Source organism: Oncorhynchus nerka, linkage group LG9b (genome assembly GCF_034236695.1).
Source record: "Oncorhynchus nerka isolate Pitt River linkage group LG9b, Oner_Uvic_2.0, whole genome shotgun sequence".
In the NCBI taxonomy this organism is placed as follows: domain Eukaryota; kingdom Metazoa; phylum Chordata; class Actinopteri; order Salmoniformes; family Salmonidae; genus Oncorhynchus; species Oncorhynchus nerka.
Window position 1 is genome coordinate 28,340,104 of NC_088424.1, and position 26,608 is coordinate 28,366,711.

General features: G+C 40.1%; 1 protein-coding gene across 1 annotated transcript; it reads right to left on the reverse strand.

The window, feature by feature from the left end:
* Nucleotides 1-1,966: 1,966 nt before the first annotated feature.
* On the reverse strand, nucleotides 1,967-26,607 carry LOC115114546 (coiled-coil domain-containing protein 178). Its single transcript, XM_029642873.2, has 20 exons — nucleotides 26,406-26,607; nucleotides 26,151-26,234; nucleotides 25,197-25,333; nucleotides 25,029-25,087; nucleotides 24,241-24,317; nucleotides 23,775-23,978; nucleotides 23,355-23,575; nucleotides 23,121-23,263; nucleotides 19,624-19,777; nucleotides 19,310-19,405; nucleotides 19,068-19,204; nucleotides 18,761-18,944; nucleotides 18,003-18,065; nucleotides 17,667-17,828; nucleotides 17,453-17,566; nucleotides 17,045-17,190; nucleotides 16,604-16,763; nucleotides 10,555-10,704; nucleotides 5,504-5,638; nucleotides 1,967-2,703 (listed from the first exon to the last, which is right to left on the reverse strand). The coding sequence occupies exons 2-20, from the start codon at nucleotides 26,206-26,208 to the stop codon at nucleotides 2,527-2,529; spliced, it is 2,577 nt and encodes an 858-aa protein (XP_029498733.2). The 5' UTR covers nucleotides 26,209-26,234; nucleotides 26,406-26,607; the 3' UTR covers nucleotides 1,967-2,526.
* Nucleotide 26,608: the final 1 nt, after the last annotated feature.

A 26,608-nucleotide genomic window follows, 5' to 3' on the forward strand; every position in this document is an offset into this window, starting at 1 on the left:
CTGTGACTGGAACGAATTGAAAAAATCGCTGAAGTTGGAGACTTTGTATCTTCCTCACCAACTTTAAACAGCTGCTATCTGAGCAGCTAACCGATCGCTGCAGCTGTACATAGTCCATCGGTAAATAGCCCACCCAATTTACCTACCCAATCCCCAACTGTTTTTATTTATTTACTTTTCTGCTCTTTTGCACACCATTATCTCTACCTGTACATGACCATCTGATCATTTATCACTCCAGTGTTAATCTGCAAAATTGTAATTATTCGCCTACCTCCTCATGCCTTTTGCACACAATGTATATAGACTGTTTTTTCTTTTTTTTCTACTGTGTTATTGACTTGTTTATTGTTTACTCCATGTGTAACTCTGTGTTGTTGTCTGTTCACACTGCTATGCTTTATCTTGGCCAGGTCGCAGTTGTAAATGAGAACCTGTTCTCAACTAGCCTACCTGGTTAAATAAAGGTGAAATATAAATTTAAAAAAAATAAAGTGCACCTAGAGTGCCTTATTCCCCAAACAGGAACATCTTTAAACTACTGGTCTTTACAGTCAAAAGGTCAAAATGATCATAGTAAACACACACTTTCATAAGGCCAACTTGACTACCAGGTGATTCAATAAGATGCTATTTTATGGCATGGCAGTGGAAATGGAGCATGTGTTGCTAAAGTCAATGGTGATTTCAATAACCACATTTCCATCCATAGTTTTTATGTGAGTAAAGTCATACTGTATTTTTTTTTTTAAACACAGCTGTGATAGAAACAGGAAGTTTCCATACAATTTTATAAATGGCAACAGATAATTCCTTTGTTTTACATCTTTTTATCTGTAAAATTAATTATGCGAGAAATGGACGTGGAAATGCCTTTACGCACAAATATTGATATAATAATCATCATATCGAAGTAAACTTGGGAGTCATGCAATATGTTGTGTGGTTCAAACACTAGGACTCGGGAAACCAAGCAGTTTATTAGACTGGTCTGATTCTGGTGACATGATGATGCCGTTTGACAAATAAAAATATTCTGGCTCTTATCCATAAGAATCTCGTCATGTAGGCCTAGACCACCTGTTTCTGCGAGTTGTTGACTAGAGAGCAAGTGCTTAGACCAGAGCAGGCAAATGTTCTAGTTTAATGCAACAGAGTTGAAAATGTGAAGGAAACTTGATTGAACTTTTGAACATATTTTCTTTATGCAGATTCTTGAAAATTCGCATGAAAATCTTTCACCAATTGGATGGAAACCGAGATACTGTCTCCCTCTCTCAGCTTGTTGTTTCATACTGCCCCCCTCTGCCCTGGAAGGGAGGGAATAGGCCTCGGTGTCATCAACATACAAACGTCTCTATCAACCAGAAGACTGCAGACCCAGACCAACAATATCTATCACCTGGCTGAGTGACCTGATAGGAAATCACTGTCACTACTTGAGGTGACTTCAAGAACATCTTGGCGAGAACAGATCTTACATGAATCCAATGGCCATCTCCATAGCTTAATAGTCCATTTCAGCCATAGTCTGAAATTGTCCCATCACAATAATCAAAATATGAACAATGCTGTGCTAATAATACTTGTATCACTAATATTTATGAAAGAGGAAAATAAAAACTTTTGAAGTGTGTTTAATAAATATTAATGTGCCACATCATTATTGGGCCCGTGAAGCAATGCTTAATGTTTGATGAATTGCTTGATGAAATAATACACATTTGTTTTCTCTTCCAAATAAATACTACGTGTGATTCAGGTGAGATGTGGCAAATTGAAAGCAGCGTTACCTGGGGGTTCTTCCGTTAGAAAGCCAGTTGGCTACTGCACCCCGCTACACAACATCCTTTTGTAATGTGCACACTATTTACCCCTGGAATGCTCCAGGCTAATGTCTCAATAATGTTCACTCCTTTCTCAGGTCCTTCCCACAAAGGACTTAACTAATGATCCATGGACAAAATGAAGCATTTAAATTTATTCATTAATCATTCATCTCCAGCTCATTGAAAATGCTAAACTTCCACAAAATGAAGATTGAATATTGAAAAGTGATTGAGGGAGACAGCTTTCTAGAAGAGGGAGAGAGAAAATGAGAGAGGGATAAAAAAAATGAAACAACAACAACAAGTGTGCTTGTCTCCTGAGAGGAAGTGTTTTGCTCGGACATTGGTCCGGGTGGTCGAGGTAGTGTACTAAGTGGTAGTTAAGGTCACGGTGGGTTTTAGTAGTCCTGATTAGATCTCCAAATCTGGAGAAGCTTAGAATTTCTGTCAACACTGCCTGTAATTATTCTCTTTTCCAATTAATGGTGACATAGATTAATTATCTGATGAGGCAAAGCCAATTGCAATCATTCACCCTGCTAAAATTAGATCAGTCCTGGCAGCAGCATGAAAGTCACCTGTTTCATTGTTATGGATCTGCTGCTGGTGAGAGAGAGAGAGAGAGGGGGGGGGGGGATAGTGAGTGAGTGAAGCGTGCTGGGGTAAGTAAGTTGTCTGGCACCAGGTGAATGTCCAATTACACTGTTATCTGAACTGTAGGCATCTTCTTCTTGTTCAACCCAATGGCATCCAGACCCGCTTGTTTGTTCCCTGCTGCTGTCTCCATCGTCGGAGCATCCTCACTGGTTGTTGAGTCATCTGCCAGAGAGTGCAGAAAGGCAGAAATGCGCCGGATTGCTTCTGACAACTCCTCCTGTTTGAATAAGAGAGCAAATAGAATCAATGAATACATTCTAATTAAGAAAACAGAGTGACGACAGTAGTCAGATGACGTTGAGTCGGGGAGATTAGAGAGGGAGAGCAGCAGCTTTGACGACAGACATACAGTAGACAAAGACAACTCTAGTGTTGATGTGATGCTTTCTCCGTTCTCTGTCTGTTTCACTACTTGCTGCTTGCTCGACGTATTGTCTAGAGATAGTGAGAGTAAGTTACGCCCAGGGTCTTGTTCTTTATTTTGTGGAAGGAGAGAGCGAGAACAAGTACAAGAGAGAGAGGCTCCTGGTTGAACCATGGTCCAGGTTCAGTGCGCCTGTGTTTTAAAAATCTCAGCATCCAGTTTTTCTATTAAACTGCCTTGCACTGTCAACCAACTTGGGAATCTGAACCGGCCTAGCCATGCAGAAATTCTCTGACTAACAATTATATCAGAAACAGGATCTTGGATTACTGTCCCTGGAGACTGGGGCTAGTGGGCGTCTGCTACTATCATTACTGGCCATTCAACAAGCACTCTGCACTGTGAGCCATTGTCAATTATGCCATCCCTGGTGTAAACTGGTAGAACACAAAATCTCAACTGCCAGTTCTGGCAGCGGTGTTACAGGATGACAGCGCCCCCCCCCCCCCCCCACCATCCCACACCGCCCATTGCCTCCTCCTCTGAAGCTACTGCAAAGCAAGAAAATAAGTTATATTTGGCTTCATAATGCTAGTGTGGTGGAAGTGCAGACCTGACGCCTTGGTGGTGGAAGTGCAGACCTGACTTTTCTGATCTTCTGCCAAATAGGTGGATGGATTAGTATAGTACCCAGCAGGATTCAGTCCATGAAGACTCCATTTTGGTACATTTGTTTCATTATGTTTTGTTCTGTTGGTGCGAAGTGGGAACTGCTATGAGGCCATCACCATCAGTATGTAAAATATGCAGTGCATCACTGAGGGCTTTGGTTTTAACATGAACGTTACTCGGAGGGGCTTTCTGTTAAAAGTATGCACTGCTTTATCTGTAAGTGTGCACTACTTAGAGGGTCTTTGATTTTTAAGTGTGTACTACTCTGAGGGTCGTTGTGCTTAAAGTGTGCACTACTCTAAGGGGTCTTTCTAAGGGGTGTGCACTATTCTAAGGACCCTGAGTAAGGAAGCTTAGTAAGGAAGCTGTGCGTAGTGCGTAGTAAAGCCTACTTTAGTCTGCAGGAGCCGGGTTGGGGGTTTAATGTGAGTAGCTGCTCTGCTCTGAGGGACCCTGTGCTGGGCTGTGACGGGTGACGGTGCGCTGCGCTTCAATACACCAGCTCTTTTGTCCTTCACACTCTGCAGCTCCCTGATAGCTCCTCCCTCCTCCTCCTCCTCCTCCATGCTCCACTCCTCCCTGCTCTGCTCTACCCTCTGCTCTGTGTTCAGCTGCCTAGGGCCTCCCCTCCTCTCTTCGGGGCTAGACCTGGGAGACATGACTGCTCCCTCCCTCCCTGACTGACTGGCTGTAATGTCTGGCTGGATAAGACCAATCAAAAAGCATGTCGGCAATACAAAGGGGGAAGGAATGGATGGATAGGGAAATAATGACTGAATGTGTTATTGCTCACTGTGTAGAGAAGACTAGACACAGAGGGTCTGAAATTATGTCAAAACAATTCTATCTGGGAAGAAGTCTGATCGAATCAAATCAGTTGAATTATAATTTGAATTGCAATGAAGACCTAGACAAAACTTGTATTGTCTAAGTGTGTGGGACTGTGACATAGGTAATGGTAGTGCTAGCTTGGGAAAAGCCGATAGACGTGGCTGGCTGTCACACCTGGATAGAAAGCAGGGGCAAGGAAACAATGCTGAATGTAAACACCTCTGTATACAAAATATAATGGGTGAGAGAATGTTGAATGGTTCATGGTTGGATGGCACCTGCCTGCTACACTATGATGTTTGGTGAGGGTGCTACAGGACAGGACATTCTTGATAAAGATTCATCACTCTCCTTCTGTCCGCTTTGACCTCCTCTCACATCTCACCACATATTAGCCACCCATTATCCAGTAATTGAAGATCTCCACTTCTCCATGCACCCCTGCAGATTTAGAATTACGTGCCTACTACTTTTTCAGCAAAACATGAGAAAGGTAGCTCGGGGTTATTCAACCTAGGAACACAGGAGGGTTTGTAGTTGTACCATAGATAGTTATCCAGTAGTAACAACACAATAAACATAAGGCAGCCACACAGCCAAACGTAATGTAGTGAATAAATATGCACCCTAACAAGAGTGAATGTATAGTTCTCTGGAGAGGAGAAAGGGCTAGCTTCACATGCCGGGTCGCAGCATGTCATAGGCACTCGCACTGAAACATCGTCAATCACGTCACTGTGCCGGCGTTGTGACGACTGGATATATGGAGGAAGGGTGATGGTGGCGTGTTTAATAACTGTAGTGTGATGACGCTACAGACGGCTGTGGTGACTGGTGAATGTTTTACTGTGGGTTAGTGGACTGGTTAGTTCCCTGCCAATGGAGGCATGACGCTCAGCTCAACATGTTTTAACTTTGGGATGCCACACATGCTCAGCATTACACGAAGTCATTATGCTGTCATAAATTATTATACTCCCATTAAATTAATAAAATCTACTCATCCCATGAATCTTCCCAACACTTAAAAAAATTATTGTGATATACTGCAGGACTAGGCAGGCGGATTGGAGAATTGAAGAAAACCCCATTGAACTGGAATGGTTGTAATGTTGTATGTGTGTGAATTCATCCTGTGAAACATACATACCTGGACAGTTTTTATTTTCTGGTTGTTCTCGTTAGAGAGGGTCTGGAAGCGGGCCAGTTCAGCCTGGCTATAGAGGCTGCGTTGTCTGAAGTATTTCACCACAGCTTTGTGCATCCTCTTCTGCAACAAAGAAATCTAGGAGGGGGAAGACAGGGAGAAAGAAGGAAGGGAAGAGAGAAGAGAGAAAAAGGAATTGGTAAGGCAGGAGAGGAAATTAATGGCAGTGTTCAAGAAGAATGATGGAGGGGAATAGAGAAAGCAGTCAATAGCCCATTCTGCAGTACACAGGCCTGACAGGAATTTCACAGTCTCTTGGTTTCTCTGCCCACTCGTGTGCAGTCATCAGAATCCAGTCACATCTGGCTGCCAGGATGGGGGGTTAATTTTCTCTAAATGCTTCAGCAGTTTTGTTCTAGCTGAGGCAAACTCTGTGACTGCAAAGCTGATGAGTAAAATATTTCTACTTCACCCAGTTTAACTTTATATCAATCCCCTCAAGACATATTTTACACATACACACAGAGTCATGAACCCCCCACCGAAACTAGAAATTATTCCTAGTCTATTGGAAAGACATGATGCTCGCTTGCTTTATTATTTGAACACAGTTTCAAGCAAAGGGGTTTCTTTAAATTCTGATAGATGCCATTGCTTTTTCTCCCTCCATCTCTGCTTTCTTCCTGCAAAGCTTATCATTGCTTGGCAATGTGTTCCCCAGTGCATAGAGAAACTAAAGCGAATTAGCTCAGCCATCTACTGCTGAAGGACAGACAATAACAGGAATTCTCTTCATAGCGTAAAAACCTGTGTTGAGAGCTCCATCCACATAAACAAAACAATGCTTACATGCAGTGATGAGGCCACTTAAATGAACCATAAGGTAACTGGTGCTACTGGAGGAGAAATAACACATTGCAATTGAAAACCACTTTTAGGTTAGTGCTATCCTAGTAGATGGGGGTAGGTATGGTATGTAACCATTATACAAAAAAAGGTATTTTGATATTGCCTAAAATTTGAGGAAAGTGTTGGGTTGGAGCATTGAAGCATTCAGCTATGTGCAGGTGATTAAAAAATGTACCAATTGTAACATTGTAACTTACTGTATAATGTCAACTAATAACAAATGCAATACATTCAGAATGTATCTTTGTCTTATTACTATGGTGCTAACTACGTTTGCATTATAACAGGCCAAAGCCTATAAACCTTGGCTTGATGAGTCAGGCCAGTAGAGCGCCTTAGCAGGTGCTTCCATTGGCTCCCTCTGCTGAATATCAAACATTTTACAGGCTCTTCAAACAACTGAGAGCTTCTTCCATGTTTGGAGTGAACCAAGTCATTCCAGTACACAGTATTGCTATGGGCTGTCAAAACATGAGTGCTATGATATGATCCCACCAGTGTGCTGGGTCCTTTGAAGCTAGTCTTTCTTCTCTGGGACAGAAGCAGGTTAGTTAGCCACTATGAATAAAACCCTGTATCATTGGGTATTGAGAATAACAACTGATAGAAATGAGATTGTCAGAGGGATATGCAAATCAGAAACCAAAAAACGAAAAGGAATTACATTACATTACATCTGTTTCTATTTAGAATGAGAAAATGAGAGATGTTGGTAGGTGGTTCTGTACTAAATGTCTATGTCTAGAGCTGAAACAAACAGAAATGGTTAAGGAAGGCTAAATACAGAGTAAAAGGAAATCAGGCTTTGATCACGAGCGTGGAGAATCCTGCCCACAGGATTTTATTTCTGCATTTTTTTACTTGATAACATTCATTCAGTCAGATGAGGAATTGCTCAAGTAAAGGTATTAGTCATTTTGGAGAAACAAATAATGTCTATTGCTTATTGCCTGAAGCAGTGCATGTTTTATTTCCTGTTTAGGCTATAGAATATGGTCTTCATCTGCAATTCCTTTTAAGATCAAAGTTAAATTGCGTCCCAGACCATAAAAACCGAAACGGTTGAAATGTTGTTTTCTGTAGCTTCTCTCACAACTATTCAACACCTTTAGGAGTATACGTTGTTCTGTAGTTTTCATTCAACACATTTAGGAGTATACGTTGTTCTGTAGTTTTCATTCAGCACCTTTAGGAGTATACGTTGTTCTGTAGTTTTCATTCAACACCTTTAGGAGTATACGTTGTTCTGTAGTTTTCATTCAACACCTTTAGGAGTATACGTTGTTCTGTAGTTTTCATTCAACACCTTTAGGAGTATACGTTGTTCTGTAGTTTTCATTCAACACCTTTAGGAGTATACGTTGTTCTGTACTTTTCATTCAACACCTTTAGGATTATACGTTGTTCTGTAGTTTTCATTCAACACCTTTAGGAGTATACGTTGTTCTGTAGTTTTCATTTAAGACCTTTAGGAGTATACGTTGTTCTGTAGTTTTCATTCAACACCTTTAGGAGTATACGTTGTTCTGTAGTTTTCATTCAGCACCTTTAGGAGTATACGTTGTTCTGTAGTTTTCATTCAACACCTTTAGGAGTATACGTTGTTCTGTAGTTTTCATTCAGCACCTTTAGGAGTATACGTTGTTCTGTAGTTTTCATTCAACACCTTTAGGAGTATACGTTGTTCTGTAGTTTTCATTCAGCACCTTTAGGAGTATACGTTGTTCTGTAGTTTTCATTCAACACCTTTAGGAGTATACGTTGTTCTGTAGTTTTCATTCAGCACCTTTAGGAGTATACGTTGTTCTGTAGTTTTCATTCAACACCTTTAGGAGTATACGTTGTTCTGTAGTTTTCATTCAGCACCTTTAGGAGTATACGTTGTTCTGTAGTTTTCATTCAACACCTTTAGGAGTATACGTTGTTCTGTAGTTTTCATTCAGCACCTTTAGGAGTATACGTTGTTCTGTAGTTTTCATTCAACACCTTTAGGAGTATACGTTGTTCTGTAGTTTTCATTCAACACCTTTAGGAGTATACGTTGTTATGTAGTTTTCATTCAGCACCTTTAGGAGTATACATTGTTCTGTAGCTTTCATTCAACACCTTTAGGCGTATACGTTGTTCTGTAGCTTTCATTCAACACCTTTAAGAGTATACGTTGTTCTGTAGTTTTCATTCAACACCTTTAGGAGTATACGTTGTTCTGTAGTTTTCATTCAGCACCTTTAGGAGTATACGTTGTTCTGTAGTTTTCATTCAGCACCTTTAGGAGTATACGTTGTTCTGTAGTTTTCATTCAACACCTTTAGGAGTATACGTTGTTCTGTATTTTTCATTCAACACCTTTAGGAGTATACGTTGTTCTGTAGTTTTCATTCAGCACCTTTAGGAGTATACGTTGTTCTGTAGTTTTCATTCAACACCTTTAGGAGTATACGTTGTTCTGTAGTTTTCATTCAACACCTTTAGGAGTATACGTTGTTCTGTAGTTTTCATTCAGCACCTTTAGGAGTATACGTTGTTCTGTAGTTTTCATTCAGCACCTTTAGGAGTATACGTTGTTCTGTAGTTTTCATTCAGCACCTTTAGGAGTATACGTTGTTCTGTAGTTTTCATTCAACACCTTTAGGAGTATACGTTGTTCTGTAGTTTTCATTCAACACCTTTAGGAGTATACGTTGTTCTGTAGTTTTCATTCAACACCTTTAGGAGTATACGTTGTTCTGTAGTTTTCATTCAGCACCTTTAGGAGTATACGTTGTTCTGTAGTTTTCATTCAACACCTTTAGGAGTATACGTTGTTCTGTAGTTTTCATTCAACACCTTTAGGAGTATACGTTGTTCTGTAGTTTTCATTCAGCACCTTTAGGAGTATACGTTGTTCTGTAGTTTTCATTTAAGACCTTTGGGAGTATTAGCATTGAGAGTGTATTCTCTTTTTCTATTATTGACAATGTGCCTGCTATGTGTCTCCCTCCCATTGGCCAACCTAGCCCATTGGCCAACCTAGCCCATTGGCCAAACTAGCCCATTGGCCAACCTAGCACATTGGCCAACCTAGCCCATTGGCCAACCTAGCCCATTGGACAACCTAGCCCATTGGACAACCAAGCCCATTGGCCAACCTAGCCCATTGGCCAACCTAGCCCATTGGCCAACCTAGCCCATTGGACACCTATCCCATTGGAGACCTAGCCCATTGGCCAACCTAGCCCATTGGCCATCCTAGCCCATTGGCCAAACTAGCCCATTGGCCAACCTAGCCCATTGGCCAACCTAGCCCATTGGCCAAAATAGCCCATTGGACACCTAGCCCATTGGCCAACCTAGCCCATTGGCCAACCTAGCCCATTGGCCAACCTAGCCCATTGGACACCTAGCCCATTGGACACCTAACCCATTGGACAACCTAGCCCATTGGACACCTAACCCATTGGACACCTAGCCCATTGGACACCTAGCCCATTGGCCAACCTAGCCCATTGGCCAACCTAGCCCATTGGCCAACCTAGCCCATTGGCCAACCTAGCCCATTGGACACCTAGCCCATTGGCCAACCTAGCCCATTGGACACCTAACCCATTGGACCCCTAACCCATTGGACACCTAGCCCATTGGACACCTAACCCATTGGACCCCTAACCCATTGGACACCTAGCCCATTGGTCACCTAGCCCATTGGCCAACCTAGCCCATTGGACACCTAACCCATTGGACCCCTAACCCATTGGACAACCTAGTGAACAGAAGCAAACATAATGAAACATGTCACCTTGGAACACCTGTATAGTGAGCTTAGTCTTTATGCGTTTGCATGAATTACATCCACCTATCCTCTCTCTAATCTCCCCCTGGGCAGAAAAACTACTATATCACATCCATCATCCTCCTACACTAAGGTTATCTCATCAAGATCAGATTACTGCATCTCATTGGTTACCCAACTAAAACAATCTGAAAATTACTGACCATGCTAAGAAACATTCCAATCAAACGGCAAACTGGATATAATATAATTTAACATAATATCATATCATATAATGATTTAAATGTATGATTCAATGATAGTGATTATGATTCAATATGTAAAGCTCTATAATTTCATAACATTATGAAGTAGACACGTTCAGTAGAGAGCCTACCTGTTTGTGATCATAAAAAGATGCCTCTGCTCGATTCCTCTTGTCAAACACCCCAACAGCCCCCTGCTTGACGATCATCAGGACTTTCTGAAGGGCTCTGTACTCGTGGGCCAACTCAACGTTCTCTCTTAGGGCTACCTTTAGGTCGGACTACAACACATACACATACAAACGCACGTTCAGTTACAAGGTTTCACATATATTGATAACAAGGTGTCCTGACAATTTTAAGCACTTGACAGGACTTATGAGTGTGGTCCACAGTCAGAAAATATTGAGGAGACATGGCAGGTTGCAGCACAGTATGACTGAGGAGGTCCATCATGGTGGTTGGTTCCATCAACCCCTAGTGGAGGAGAGCTGCTACAATCCTACCAAGGAACAATACATGCTGAAGCAGCAGTTATACTGCACTGTATACAGTACATGTTGAATGTCAGCTACTGTATGAGCGATCAAAGACATGGATCACTGTCCCAGACAAGGCTATAGAAAGGAGAGATAAACATTCTCATGAACCAATAGGCCTGTGAGTGAATCCATAGATGTACAGTATGTATTTAGGGCATACTGTATAATCATAATTATGACAGGCTTAAAATGAATTTACAATAACATTTTGTCATAGGTTATTTAGTAGGGGGAACAAGTACACGTGTGTGAGACTATATGTGTGTGCATACTACTGGATGTGTGAGTCTTACAATCTAGGGCACACAGGGACAAGTACAGACAAACACTGACTGGACACTATTCTGGAAATGAAATAAATAACAATGACTGAGTAACTGTCTCTCTCTCTGCCTGCCCTCTTCTCAAGTCTCAACCCCATTCATTCCCAGAGTATTTGATCATTGTGTTGCTGTATCCTGGTGGTCTCGACTGTACTGTGCTGTACCTGCAGAACGAAGGAACATAATGAAGTGTGTCTCTGCAGTAAAACACAACAGCAGCAGCACTAAGGTGATGAGTTTAACCCAGCAGAAAGAGGGGAGGGGGGGCTGTAAACATGACAAATGCTTTCTATTGATTCCAGTTTTAATTACAGCAGGCAAGGCATGCAGCACTTCTGACTAAGCCCATCTGATGGCTGCTGTTATCTGAAGTGTAAATGGAACGAATTACACTTCATTGCCCATAAGAAGTCTGTAGTTTGGTTGCGTTGTTTACTTTATCCATGGTGACAACTACACAGAACGCCAGCTAGCTGCTTGATTACATTAATGAAGGAAGACACTATGTTGATGGTGGAAACGCTTTGGAAACGCTTGGGTTTGGAGATCATGACAGACATTCACAGTGCCTTCCGAAAGCATTCATACCCATTGACTTATTCCACATTTTGTCGTGTTGCAGCCTGAATTCAAAATAGATTAAATAAATAAAAACATTCTCATCCATCTGCACACAATACCCCATAATGACAAAGTGAAAACGTATTTTTAGAATTTTAGCTAATTTATTGACAAATAAATACAGAAATATCTCATTTAGAGTATTCACACCAGAGTCCATATATGTTAGAAATACTTTTGGCACTGATTATAGCTGTGAGTCTTTCTGGATAAGTCTCTAAGAGCTTTGCACACCGGGATTGTACAATATTTGCTCATTATTATTTTCAAAATTCTTAAAGTTCTGTCAAATTGGTTGTTGATCATTGCTAGAGTCTTGGCATAATATAACGACACAAGGCAAGACCCAGATGCAGACACAAGAGGCAGATGGTTTGAGTTCTGATATTTATTATAGTCCAAGGGGTAGGCAAAAGGGAGGTCGGGGACAGGCAAGAGTTCATAACCAGGTCAGAGTCAAAAACGGTACAGGGCGGCAGGCAGGCTCGAGGTCAGAGCAAGGCAGAATGGTCAGGCAGGCAGACTCAGAGTCAGCACAGGCAAAGGTCAGAACCAGGAGGATGAGAAAAACAGAGACTGGTAAAAAACAAACAGGAGCTAGTAGAAAAACACTGGTTGACTTGGCAAACAAGACAAACTGGCACAGACAGACAGAAAACACAGGTATAAATACATAGGGGATAATGTGGAAGGTGGGCGACACCTGGAGGGGGGTGGGGGGGTGGAGACAAGCACAAGGTCAGGTGAAACAGACCAGGTTGTGTCAGGTATAAATACATAGGGGATAATGTGGAAGATGGGCGACACCTGGAGGGGGGGTGGGTGGAGACAAGCACAAGGTCAGGTGAAACAGACCAGGTTGTGACAATAGATGTCAAAGCAGATTTATGTCAAAACTGTAACTCAGCTATAAAATTGCAAAATTGCAGATAGATTGTGGATTCTATCAATGTAATTGTCTGCATAATTTCCAATCCCCCATATTTACTGTATATATTTTTTTATTTACTGTCTTCTTGGCAAGCAACTCCAGTGTAGATTTGGCCTTGTGTTGTAAGTTAATGTCCTGCTGTGTCTGTTGGAAAGCAGACAAACCAGGGTTTCTTCTTGGATTTTGCCTGTGCTTAGCTCCATTCTGTATTTGTTTTTATCCTGAAAAACCCAGTCCTTGATTACAAGCATACCGATGACATGATGCAGCCACCACTATGCTTGAAAACATGGAGAGTGGTACTCAGTAATGTGTTGTATTGAATTTGCTCCAAACACAACACTTTGTAGTTAGGACAAAAAGTGAATTGCTTTGCCACATTTTTGCAGTATTACTTTAGTGTCTTGTTGTAAACAGAGTGCATGTTCTGGAATATTTGTATTCTGCACAGGCTTCTTTCTTTTCACTCTGTTAATTAGGTTAGTACTGTGGAGTAAATACAATGTTGTTGATCTGTTCTCAGTTTTCTCCTATCACAGCCCTTAAACTCTGTAACTGTTTTATAGTCACCATTGGCCTCCTGGTGAAATCCCTAAGAGGTTTCCTTCCTCTCCGGTAACTAAGTTAGGAAGGACGCCTGTATCTTTGTAGTGACTGGGTGTATTGATACACCATCTAAAGTGTAATTAATAACTTCATCATCCTCAAAGCAATATTCAATGTCTGCTTTTTAAATTTTTTACACATCTACCAATAGGTGCCTTTCTTTGTGAGGCATTGGAAAACCTTCCTGGTCTTTATGGTTGAATCTGTGTTCGAAATTCACTGCTCGACTGAGGGACCTTACTGTCACGTCTGCTCCCGCTCCCCCTCTCTGGCGCTCGAAGGCACCAGGCTGCCCATCATTATGCACACCTGTCACCATCATTACGCACATCAGCGTTTCATTGGACTCACCTGGACTCCTTCACTTTGTCGATTGCCCCCTCTAAATCTGTCTGTTCCTCAGTTTGATCCCGTCAGCATTAATGTTGTTTTGTTTCCCCTGTCCAGACGCTGGCCGTGTTCTGTTTCATGTCCGTTATTTATTAAATGTTCACTCCCTGTACTTGCTTCTAGTCTCCCAGCGTCTTTCCTTACACTTACAAGTAATTGTATGTGTGGGGTACAGAGATGAGATAATGCTAAACACTATTATTGTAAACAGAGTGAGTCCATGCAACTTATTATGTGACTTGTTAAGCACATTTTTACTCCTGAACATATTTAGGCTTGCCATAAGAAAGGTGTTGAATACTTATTGACTCAAGACATTTCAGCTTTTAATTTTTAATTAATTTGTAACAATTTTGAAAACCATAATTCCACATTGACATTATGCGGTATTGTGTGTAGGCCAGTGACACAAAATCTAAATTAAATCTATTTTAAATTCAGGCTGTCACACAACAAAATGTGGGGAAAATGAATACTTTCTGAAGGCACTGTACCTGCTGAATAACTGGACTTCAGCTGATTTTGATTAATTTAATTTCAATTGACTCAGTGTATGGGGCGACTTCATGAGTTGAATGGAACTGTTTGTGGATACACAACAGTGTTTTGGTGAAAATTAGGTTAAGATTAGGGTTAAGGGTTTTGTTAAGGTTAGTGTTAAGGTAAGGGTTAGTTATAGATTTTGGCTAGTTGGGCTGTCAATGGGATGCAGGTCAAAAAGTCCCCTTTGTGTCTCCCCACACACAAACACAAGCCTCCTCTGAGCTGTTAGCAATACTAATGTGCTCTACCTAACAGTTAACATCCCAACAGTCAACATCCATGGTGACCTCTGGGGCCTTCCAATGATAATATGAGGTCAGCATCTGAGTCACACACGGCAGTTTCCAAATGCTTAGTGTGCTAATTACGTTATGCTAATGTGGACATTTATGTGTGTGCTGTATATTCAAATCAAATCGAAGTGTATTGGTCGCGTATAAATATTTGCAGATGTTATTGCAGGTGCGATTTGCAGCTTGTGTTTCTAGCTCCAACAGTGCAGTAATAATACCTAGCAATACAAAATGATTACGCACATAATCCAAAAAGTCAAAAGAAAGAAGTTAATACATTTCAGAACGCGTATAGAAAGTATGGACAGTATATGAATAGAAACTGTGTACAGCAGTAGTTATATAGGACCTAATGAACATAATGATCAAATTAACCAATTTCCTTCTAACTTAACAGTCGCTCTAACTCTTGATCTTTTTATTTGGTGAGAGGGGCGATAGGCCTATTGTTGTTTCCATTACATTTTTTCAAGTGAAAAAGGCTAAAGCTATTTTTGCATGATTGCTTTTTATCAGGCTAATGGGACTTGTGTCTATGAGGAAGACTTCCTAATTCTTAAATTGTCTCACGCCAACAACTTCTTTAAAGTTGCTGCGCTCGCGGATGCATGGCGGCCTAGCTCCATTGCCTTTTCTTGTTTTGAACTAATGCATTCTTGATCACCGTTTAATGAAACTCTATACCACATGGTGATTTCACATTAGATAAGCCATGTGAGACTCCCATCAGCCACGAGGCAGTGGCTGGGCTGATAATCCTGCATGCTGCAGATGAAAACCTTACAATAAATTGGGCTCTCCCATTAAAGGGGCACTCTGCAGTTGCTACATCCATTTTTGGACTCATAAATTAATGATATATACCTATAAGTTTCTTGAAGAATATAACTGATAAATGCCTCATGAGCTTAATTCAACTATCTTACCCCATCAGAAGCCAAAATATAAGCTTGTTTAACTGCAATGTGTGTAAACAAAGTAAATGTAAACAAACTCTATAGCCTCTAAACATGGTTAAAACTATAATGTTGATATCATTGATGATCACTCCTTGCATCCATAGCTCTGTCTATGAATTTGAGAGTGGTAACATTTCTCCAGTCCCATTCCTCACCTTTTTACCGAAACAGGAGCGGGGACACCCTTGGTTATTCTTTCAACTGCTGATTGCCACTTTAAAACAAGGCTTAAATATAAAATAATGTACACCACAGAGATTTTTTACACTTATTTTGAGGTGAATACAAAAAACATTACATTGGTTAAAATGTGTTTTGTCAATGGTGTGAGGTTGGGAAGAATAGGCTTGTGTTTAAATTAATATGATGATTAAACATACAGGTAACTGAATACAGCAAATGTCCAACCAAGAAAGATTCACCAATACAGGAGAGGCCTTCCCACTGGGCACAAACTGGGTGAATCAACGTTGTTTTCAAGTCATTTCAATAAAATTCCATTAAACCAACGTGGGATACATGAATTGAAGTCTGTGTTCAGTTGGTTATCAGTTTGGAAAAATACTTTCCAACAGTTAGTTGTCACTTCTTTAAAAAACACAACACGATTGACCTTGGCTTGTAATTCTAATTGCTTAGGATGCTGTTGTGGTCTTCTCACAACGGATTGTAGCGAGTAATTCTAGTGACACTAATCCACAAATAACTACACAATAAGCTGAGGACCCTTTCAGACTTTCTCTTGTGTTTGTTACCAATATACCACTTTGAAGACAATTGCCAATGGGCATGTTTGAAAACTAACAAATATTTTTAGCCTACCTGCTTTTAGCCTACCTAAATGTTACTGTACATTGTCTCAATTCCAGTAAGATTAGCTGTATGAGGAATACCAGTAACACTAACATCCAATAAAATGAGTACAACATAAACCAAACCACCTTGTATTAACCAAATGACCCAGTGTTTTACCTTGGTTTCCTCCATTTTTTGCTGTCTGGTTGTGAATAGAGTAGTGTGAGTTTGCACTGCTTGCTCAATCCGTTGTTGACAGTTGTTGATATCACGTTCTAAGGTGTTCATGATCAACGTAGCTGTTTGGTTTTTGAACTCTACGGCATCAAAGACGGACCTGATAAATACAGGTGAACGGCAATCAGTTTATTTGGAATAATACCAAGCTGATTCCTGTGCTAATATCAATGATGGAAAAGCCAAGGCTTCAAAGTTAATGGTGACGCTTCACGCTCTGAGAACAGCATGAATCAAACTAATACATTCAAGCTTTCCAGGGTCTCTGGTGGAGCAGGCTTACAATGATAATACATTCTAAATACTCTAGATAGGGTAGAAGGCCTATTATATTATATTGGCAGAACAGAGGGTGGTTGTGAGGAGAGGAGAGATTCTTACTGTAGTTCTTCAATGACATCTGGCATTGTGGCTGCTGTTTCCTCCATCCTGTCAGACTCTGTTCTGTACTCTTTGGACTTAGCAGTGAGGACTGTGATTCTGCTCAAGGCGTGGTCAAACCTCTTGGTAACATCTTGGTGTAATTCCTGTCAACAATAAACAAGATTGAAATGAATGAACCATGCGCCACAATGAAACTTGGCAGCATGATTTCAACATCAATAACTTTTATTAAGTCCCACCACCCACCTTGTGATTTCAAATACATTACACTATCACTTGTAAATCATGTGTGTGTATTAGGTGTAATACATTATATCATGAAATGTGTTGTGCTAATATCAATTACATTTCTCACAATTTTTTTAAAAATATGGTGACTGTGTGTAAATCCTTGCTTTATCTTACCTTGACTGTATTTAGATGGTCAAGTTTCAGGTTCCTTTCCTTTTCCAGACAATTTGTAGTGTTTTTGTGTTCTGTTAGAATATCACAAAGTTTCTCCCTTAAACGTTCAATTTTCTGAAACAGAGAAATTAATAATCAATTGAATTTAAAACACTCAACATATCTCACTAAAATGTTTGAAATACAGTAAACTGAACATAAAATGTTAGATTACCTCAGATTTATCATTGTAAACCTTTCTCAGTTTTTCCATTTCAATTTCCAGTTGTTTTGTAGCTGATGACACCTCTTCAAATTCCTTATGAAGTTCCCATCTGGCGTTTTCTGTGTTGGTTTGCTCCTGGTGTAATTCTGCTTTAAATGTTGTTAATGTATCCTAAAATACAGTTTAAAAATGTAACAAAACTGTTGTACACAAGGAATCATATCACCTTCCAAGATCAGTCTTACGAGATTACTGGTTTTAGAACACAGCTGATTGTAAAAAGATGCTTGGCAGAACCAACCGTGAAAGTCAAAACTCTACAGAAGACAGACAGAAGAGATTTACCTTCAGAATGGCCATGGCTTTCATCTCACTCATCATGTCTTTCTTCAGATTCTCAATCACTTTCTGAGGAGATATGTATATGTGTTGCATCAGTAACACTAGTAAAGAAGCCCACTTCATCATGGTACATGAATCTACTAGTGCATATCTGAATGTCTATCTGCAAGGGCTCTTTTCACAAACCCACCTTGATAGAGACTCCAAGCATGGTTGAATCTCTAAAAGCATGTGCTTCTCTCACCGACAACTAATGCAGATTATGTGATTGACAATATCTAACGGAATTTGAATCCTAAACACTTGTGTCAATGAGGATATGCAACCTCATGTAGGATTCATTTATAAATCAGTGTCTCTCTAACTTACCCTCATAAATTCTGATAAAATGGATCTCTATGTATTATGAGCATGGTACTACAGGTAAGAGTGCATGGATCTCTACAGATGTAAGATCTTCATTTGAGCTAGTTTGCTACAGCAGGAAATTAATCCTGCAGCGACAAGAAATGTAAATGATTCTGTGGATTATAATTCATGGACATTTTTGTAGTGGTTGATATATTTTTCATAAGGGAAAATCAAGTCTGAAATCTCAAAGTGGAAATTACAAACCTCACAAGCCTTTTCAAACCTCAAATACACCACAAGTTTTAAATGTCCTGCATTGCAAATTAAGATCTTACATCTGTGGCCTTGATCATACTACAGGTAAAAGTGTATGGATGTCGAGTTAAGTGCATGTCTCTTTCCACACGGACCCTCATCCTCTGCTCCTCCATGAAGGTCTGCTGCTCCAGCTCCTCCAGGTTGACCTTGGTGTTAGCATGCATTGCTGCCACCTGGGACAACTCCTCCTTGGCCTCTTCTCTCTGTTCCTCATTCACACTGATCTTCTGTAGCATGCGCTTCCTCTCCTTCTGAAGCTGCTTCACCGCCTGCTCACTGATGGATGGACACACACACACACACACGCACGTAAGTATGCACACACACACAGCTATGTAAGTATGCATACCTACACACACATACGTAAGTATGCACACACACACAAATTACATACAGTACCTCTCATAGATCGTGTTACTGTAGTCCTCAGTCTCTAGTTCATACTCTTTGTTTTCCTCATGGAGAGCCAAGATGTCCTGATGCTTCTTGCAGAACACCTCCTCGGAGTGAGAGACCGCCGCTTCACCTGCAAGTCTCTGGAATATGCAACGTTAGGAAGCAATAAATATGCAATAAGTTGTATGGAATAAATAAAGTATTGTGAGAAATATTCAACATCAACAATAACTATCATCACTTACGGTTGCATGGACTTCTTTCTGCAGCTCTGAAATCTCTTCCTTTAATTGTGCAATTTTTCTACCTTCAACCTCAATAAATATGTTCAACTCCACAACCTGTGACCAAAAAATAACTATACATTGTATTCTCAATGTGTAAGGAACATTGGTGCATGTTTCAGCATATTCCTTAAGTAAAATTCCTCATTAATTTGTTCATTCATTAATTATGATAAATGCAGTTGTTCACAGTGGTGAAAATCATTTAAGTTAAAGACTGGCTCACATGTGCTGACGTAACATACAGTACACAGTTAGCACAGTACAGTACTCACCAGATCATTGACTGCAGTCTCCTGCACCTCTAGCACAGGGATATGTTGTGACATGTCTCCCCACTCCTCCTCCTTCAAAGCTACCCTCTCCTCTGTCTCCTTCAATGTAATGCAGTAGCCATCCCAATAATCTATCAGCTGCTGGAACTCAGTTCTGGACAAAATAATACAATCATCTTTTGAAGTGAAATTATTCATAAACTTTGCATGTATGTCTAATTGCGCAAACTGCAAGCATGGCGCAACAGTTGTAAGTACTTTATAACAACACTGTCAGGTTAAGTTACCGCATGATTACAGAGATATTTGAGATTTAACAGGACAGATTACTTGGACAATTATTCCTTGGTTCCTTCTGGTTCCTTTTAACCTAAAAAAAACTTTGGGTAACTATCAGATACTGTATGTGAGGACAGACGCTGGGAGATGAGAAGAAGGTACAGGGAGTGAACATTTAATAAATAACAAACATGAAACAAAACACGGACAGCGTCTGGATAGGTGAAACAAAACACGGACAGCGTCTGGATAGGTGAAACAAAACACGGACAGCGTCTGGATAGGTGAAACAAAACACGGACAGCGTCTGGATAGGTGAAACAAAACACGGACAGCGTCTGGATAGGTGAAACAAAACACGGACAGCGTCTGGATAGGTGAAACAAAACACGGACAGCGTCTGGATAGGTGAAACAAAACGACGTTAATGCTGACACAGGGATCAAACTGAGGAACAGATACAGTTAAAGTTTACATACAATTATGTTGGAGTCATTAAAACTTGTTTTTCAACCACTCCACAAATTAATTGTTAACAAACTATAGCTTTGGCAAGTCGGTCAGGACATCTACTTTGTGCACGACACAAGTAATTTTTCGAACAACTGTTTACAGACAGATTATTTCACTTATCACAATTCCAGTGGGTCAGAAGTTTACATACACTAAGTTGACTGTGCCTTTAATTAGGGCTAGTCCCCTTTTTTTCTCAATTTCTGCCTGAATGATGTGCCCAAAGTAAACTGCCTGTTGCCCAGGCCCTGAAACAAGGATATGCATATAATTGGTACCATTGGAAAGAAAACACTTTGAAGTTTGTAGAAATGTTAAAATAATGTAGGAGAATAACACAATAGATATGGTAGGAGAAAATCCAAAGAGAAACTAACAATAATGTTTTTGAGAGACCATCCTCTTACAATAACAAGAATAAGGTCATACTGACAATTAACCCACTGGATGCAATTCCTATGGCTTGCACAGGGTGTCAGCAGTCTATGTTCAAGGTTTCAGGCTTGTAACTTCAAAAACGAATAAGAAATATTAGTTTTAGGACAAGGACATAGTCTTGGAAATGTGTGTTTGGGCGCACCATGAAGACCTCCTATTGAACATACTTATTTCCGTATAAATATTATAGTTTGATTACATTTTAGGGTACATGAGGAGTAAATAGAAACGTATTTTGAGTTGTTGAAACAAAGTTTAGGGGTAGATTTTCAGATTCCTTTCTCTGCATGTTGAACGAGTGGACTACTCAAATCGATGGCGCCAACTAAACTGCCTTTTTGTGATATAAAGAAGGATTTCATCTAACAAAACGACACTACATGTTATAGCTAGGACCCTTTGGGTGACAAATCAGAGGAAGATTTTCAAAAAGTAAGTGAATATTTAATCGCTATTTGTGAATTTATGAAACCTGTGCCGGTGGAAAAATATTTTGAAATGGGGCGCCGTCCACAAACAATAGCATGGCATGTTTTCGCTGTAATAGTTACTGTAAATCGGACAGTACAGTTAGATTAACAAGAAATTAAGCTTTCAACCGATATAAGACACTTATATGTACCTAAATGTTTAATATCCATAATTTTTTGGATTATTTATTTGAAGTGCGCGCCCTCCAGTTTCACCGGAAGTAAAAGGGCCTATAAACAGCTTGGAAAATTCCAGAAAATGGTGTCATGGCTTTAGAAGCTTCTGATAGGCTAATTGACATAATTTGAGTCAATTGGAGGTGTACCTGTGGATGTATTTCAAGGCCTACCTTCAAACTCAGTGCCTCTTTGCTTGACATTATGGGAAACTCAAAAGAAATCAGCCAAGACCTCAGAAAAACTAATTGTAGACCTCCACAAGTCTGGTTCATCCTTGGGAGCCATTTCCAAACGCCTGAAGGTACCACGTTCATCTGTACAAATAATGGTACGCAAGTATAAACACCATGGAACCACACAGCCGTCATACCACTCAGGAAGGAGACGCATTCTGTCTCCTAGAGATGAACATACTTTGGTGCGAAAATCAATCCCAGAACAACAGCAAAGGACCTTGTGAAGATGATGGAGAAAACAGGTACAAAAGTATCTATATCCACAGTAAAATGTGTCCTATATCGACATAACCTGAAAGGCCGCTCAGCAAGGAAGAAGCCACTGCCCCAAAACCGCCATAAAAACAGACTACGGTTTGCAACTGCACATGGGGACAAAGATAGTACTTTTTAGAGAAATGTCCTCTGGTCTGCTGAAACAACAACAGAACTGTTTGGCCATAATAACCATCGTTATGTTTGGAGGAAAAAGGGGGAGGCTTGCAAGCCGAAGAACACCATCCCAACCGTGAAGCATGGGGTTGGCAGCATCATGTTGTGGGGGTGTTTTGCTGCAGGAGGGACTGGTGCACTTCACAAAATAGATGGCTTCATGAGGTAGGAAAATTATGTGGATATATTGAAGCAACATCTCAAGACATCAGTCAGGAAGTTAAAGCTTGGTCGCAAATGGATCTTCCAAATTGACAATGACCCCAAGGATACTTCCAAAGTTGTGTCAAAATGGCTTAAGGACAACAAAGTCAAGGTATTGGAGTGGTTATCACAAAGCCCTGACCTCAATCCTATAGAAAATCTGTGGACAGAACTGAAAAAGCGTGTGCGAGCAAGGAGGCCTATAAACCTGACTCAGTTACACCAGCTCTGTCAGGAGGAATGGGCCAAAATTCACCCAACTTATTGTGGGAAACTTGTGGAAGGCTTCCCAAAACGTTTGACCCAAGTTAAACAATTTAAAGGCAATGCTACCAAATACTAATTGTGTATGTAAACTTGGGGATCTGATGGAAAAAATAAATGCTGAAATAAATCATTCTCTCTACTATTATTCTGACATTTCACATTCTTAAAATAAAGTGGTGATCATAACTGACCTAAGACAGGGAATTTTTACTAGGATTAAATGTCAGGAATTGTGAAAAACTGAGTTTAAATGTATTTGGCTAAGGTGTATGTAAACTTCCGACTTCGCCTGTAGATATAGAGGAAGCAATCAACAAAGTAAGGAGTCCAGGTGAGTCCAATGAAGCGCTGATGTGCGTAATGATGGTGATAGGTGTGCATAATGATGGGCAGCCTGGCGCCCTTGAGTGCCAGAGAGAGGGAGTGAGAGCAGGCGTGACACTGTAATACTATTTAATATGCTGTATACTGTACTCACAGTCTGTCATTTAGCAGATTCCTGATGCCCTTAAGTTCATTGAACATCAATCCTCTATCCTCATCTGCTTTCAGTTCTTCCTTTCTCATCTCTTCTTGAAAACTCTTCAGTTCACTGAAGGTCTTTGAAAATGTCTCAAGGGCCTAAAATAAAAATATATATAAATATATGCAATATATATGTGATAATAATAGTGTAGAAAAAAACTTGAACAAAATTAATTGTGAACAGTACCTTATGTTGAGCCGTATTAATTTGGATCATGAAATCGCTCTCCAGCTGCAGTTTTTCCTTCACCAGAGGCCCATTTTTCTTGATGAAATCAATGTCCTCATTTAACCGCCGATTCAGAACTTCTGTCTTGATCAATCTATCTGTCACTTGGTGAAGTTTATCTCTTCTCAATTTCAGATGCCATTTCAATTCACTGATGTCTCTGGTACAGGCCTCATGCTCTGGAGAGAAACAGCACATATCCAGGTTTCAAGTAAAGTTGCACTATAAGCAATATATAAAGAACTTACCAAACCTACTAGATTACAGTTTATTTTGTCTTCAACAACAAGTGTTGCAAAATAATACTCCTAATAAAAGAGTGATAACAACATGAATGACCTTTCTTTAAGGGATATTTGTCTTTTGCCACTGACTGACCTTTCTGGACAGCTACAGGGAACTCCTGCTGCTTCCACAGTGAAATACTATAAATTTTCCTCCCTAAAGTTCTCCTTCTCTTCTTCTCCGACTGTAGAGCCTCCTCTGCATCCTGGCGATCAGCTTCCAGGCGTTCAATCAGATACACTACTTCTACCAGGACGTCCGTGGTTTCCTTACGCAGCGGAGACAACAGGTCACCCTCTGTATGAAGGAAGAGAGATGCTCGTATAGTATACCAGTAGCCTTATCTATTGAAAAATATTGGTAATTGTCAGATGACCTAAGCTAAAATCAAATAAACTACAAGTGGACTCATAGTACAGAAAGCATCTGCAAACAATAGGGGCTGTACTGTATATGGTTGATTCAAAATAGTGCGCATGTTATAGATTCCATTATAGATAGATGCCACTGTATCCCTCTCATTTGAGAAAAAAATAAAAATAATATTCACATCTTTCACCTCTTGCACTTAGTCCAATGCCTTCGATGTATAACTCTGTAGGTATCATTGAAGACACAGATTCACTGGAATTCAATCTGGAAAACATGGAACACATTTCTTCACAGACCTGAAGAAATAGGAACATTCATTGCTGTAAATGTAAAGCTTTAAATGAAGACTAATAAAAAAAATGAATCAAACTGTATTCATCAGGTACACAGTTTAAAGAAGGTTTGAAAGGTGCAGCAAAATGCTTGTGTGCTAACTCCCTCAACATTACAGTACAATAACCAATAATAAATATCAATAATAAGAGTCAAGTTAAAAATAACAAGTAATAGATCAGTATAGATCATGAATGTGCTATGTCCAGTATGACTGTATTTACAAATATTGTGTCTTGGTCACGCAGTTGACAATAGTATATAATAGAACACCAACGTTGACTGTGTTTGTGTGGGTGTGTGTGTATATTTGTGTGTGAGTCAATGTGCATGTGTGTGCTTGTGTGGGTTTGTTAATGGGTTGTTGTGGACGTGTTAAACTATACCCCACAAGAGTAGTAAACGAACAAAAATTTGACCAACAGGGGACATTTTTTGGGTCCCCACAAGGAAAAAGGCTATTTCTAGCATGTTTAGGTTAGAATTAGTGCTGGGGTTAGAATTAGGGTTAGGGGTTAAATGTTAGGGTTAGGAGTTAGGGTTAAGATTAGATTTTGGGGTTAGGGAAAATCGGACTTTGAATGGGTTGGAGTTGGAGGTGACACATAGGATATAACATAGGACCAAAAAGATACATCTTACCTAAAAGTTTTGCTTTTTTGCTGTTTTTCATGAGACATCTGATGCTGAACATTTCCTGACTGGTAGAGGAGACAGGCAGACAAATGACAGATTTTATTTTTTTCTTCATATTTTTAACTCATAATTAACTCAAAAAGCTTTTTTGCATGATCACACTTTGAATCTTACCTGTTGACACCAGTTCTCCACTTTCCTCTTCAGCTCCTGAATATGGCAAACAGCTTTGTTGACGCACGGCGAGGGTGTGTTAACCAGGGCACAACTGCGACGTCTGCTGGGGCACACTGCTTGAAGATCTACCTGATCTTAAAAGATATCAGAAATGACCAGCCGTAAATCAAATTGAAGAGTTAGACCTATGATAATTTGGGGTTGGCTTGATGAGAAGCCAAAAACACATAACTGCTTTCCATAAATATGATACATACAAACAACAGTATGACAGTATAACATAAGGAATCATTAATATGACATTTGTATCCCTTAAAATCCGACACAAAAATATAGTATATCGGACACATATTCCACTTTGTGTGAAAGAGACTTACTGTACACAGTGTTATGACAATAAGACAATGATCTTATGTAATTTCCACTATCACCCATAAATGTCCATATAAACAATCACTGTATTGTAAGCATCAGGGAATAGGCCAAGGGCCAGGGAAGCCTAATTTGAGCCTCCTGTGGCAGACTCAAGGACAATATAGGCTTAGCGGTGGAAGGGTGCCATCTGGCTGCAGTATGGCTCCTGGCCTAAATGCACAATATTGAAACAGATATCCTACTCAGTCTAACATACACTTTAGGCCAGTGCTTCCAAGGCACAACATAGCCTACTCTTAGTAAGATGATGCTGCAGCTGGAGCGCTCATATGAAATATGATTAAGCAGGTGGGCGACTTTCACCTTTTGTCATGGACTGTAATGTGAGAGTACATTACCTGCTGTTGTGGCAATCTGTCTCAAGTGTCTCTTTAGAAGCAAGACAATGTGCGATGACAGACAGTATCCCCATTGTATAACAATGCTACCACCTGTATCTCTGTTCTGTTTCAATTGCCTTTCAAGTGTTTAGGTGTGTGAGGGGGTTATATTATTTGTGCAAAATTTCATTCAAACCTTGTAAACTTGGCCCGTCCTCCCTTGATGGAAATCTGAGTGGTTCAACTTCAGGCATTGTCGCAATATGCAATCTCCACAATACTATGCAAAAAACAAATTATTGTTAGTTAGATCAATGTTAGTGAAATTAAATCACTTATTTGCTACCTTTACATCTTGCCACTGTGCAAACTAATGGCAAAGCTGTGTGTCATGTCTTATGTTATGGCATGGAAGAAAGTCGAAGCGTGAGCGAGTTGGCTATCAACTTACTTGTTCCCAGAATGGATAGGCCTTCGTTCTTTTAAAATTGTAACATCCTGATTCAGGCGCTAATGTAACTAACACTGATACGTTATCTGGAAACAATATACCCGATGAAATGTTCAACTAACTTTATTTTATGACCAGAAAGTTACAAGAAAGGAGTTGTAATGTCCCGTGTGATTCTATTCCGCGTTGAATGGCTGCGTAAA

What these genes read in the sequence shown, in the direction of transcription:
- LOC115114546 (XM_029642873.2), bottom strand. Translation starts at nt 26,208, where the DNA reads ATGCCTGAAGTTGAACCACTCAGATTTCCATCAAGGGAGGACGGGCCA. An exon ending in AGTAACACGATCTATGAGAG is followed by an intron (nt 18,945 to 19,067) that starts GTACTGTATGTA and finishes TCCATCCATCAG; the next exon opens with TGAGCAGGCGGTGAAGCAGC. An exon ending in GATGTCATTGAAGAACTACA is followed by an intron (nt 16,764 to 17,044) that starts GTAAGAATCTCT and finishes TGTATTTATCAG; the next exon opens with GTCCGTCTTTGATGCCGTAG.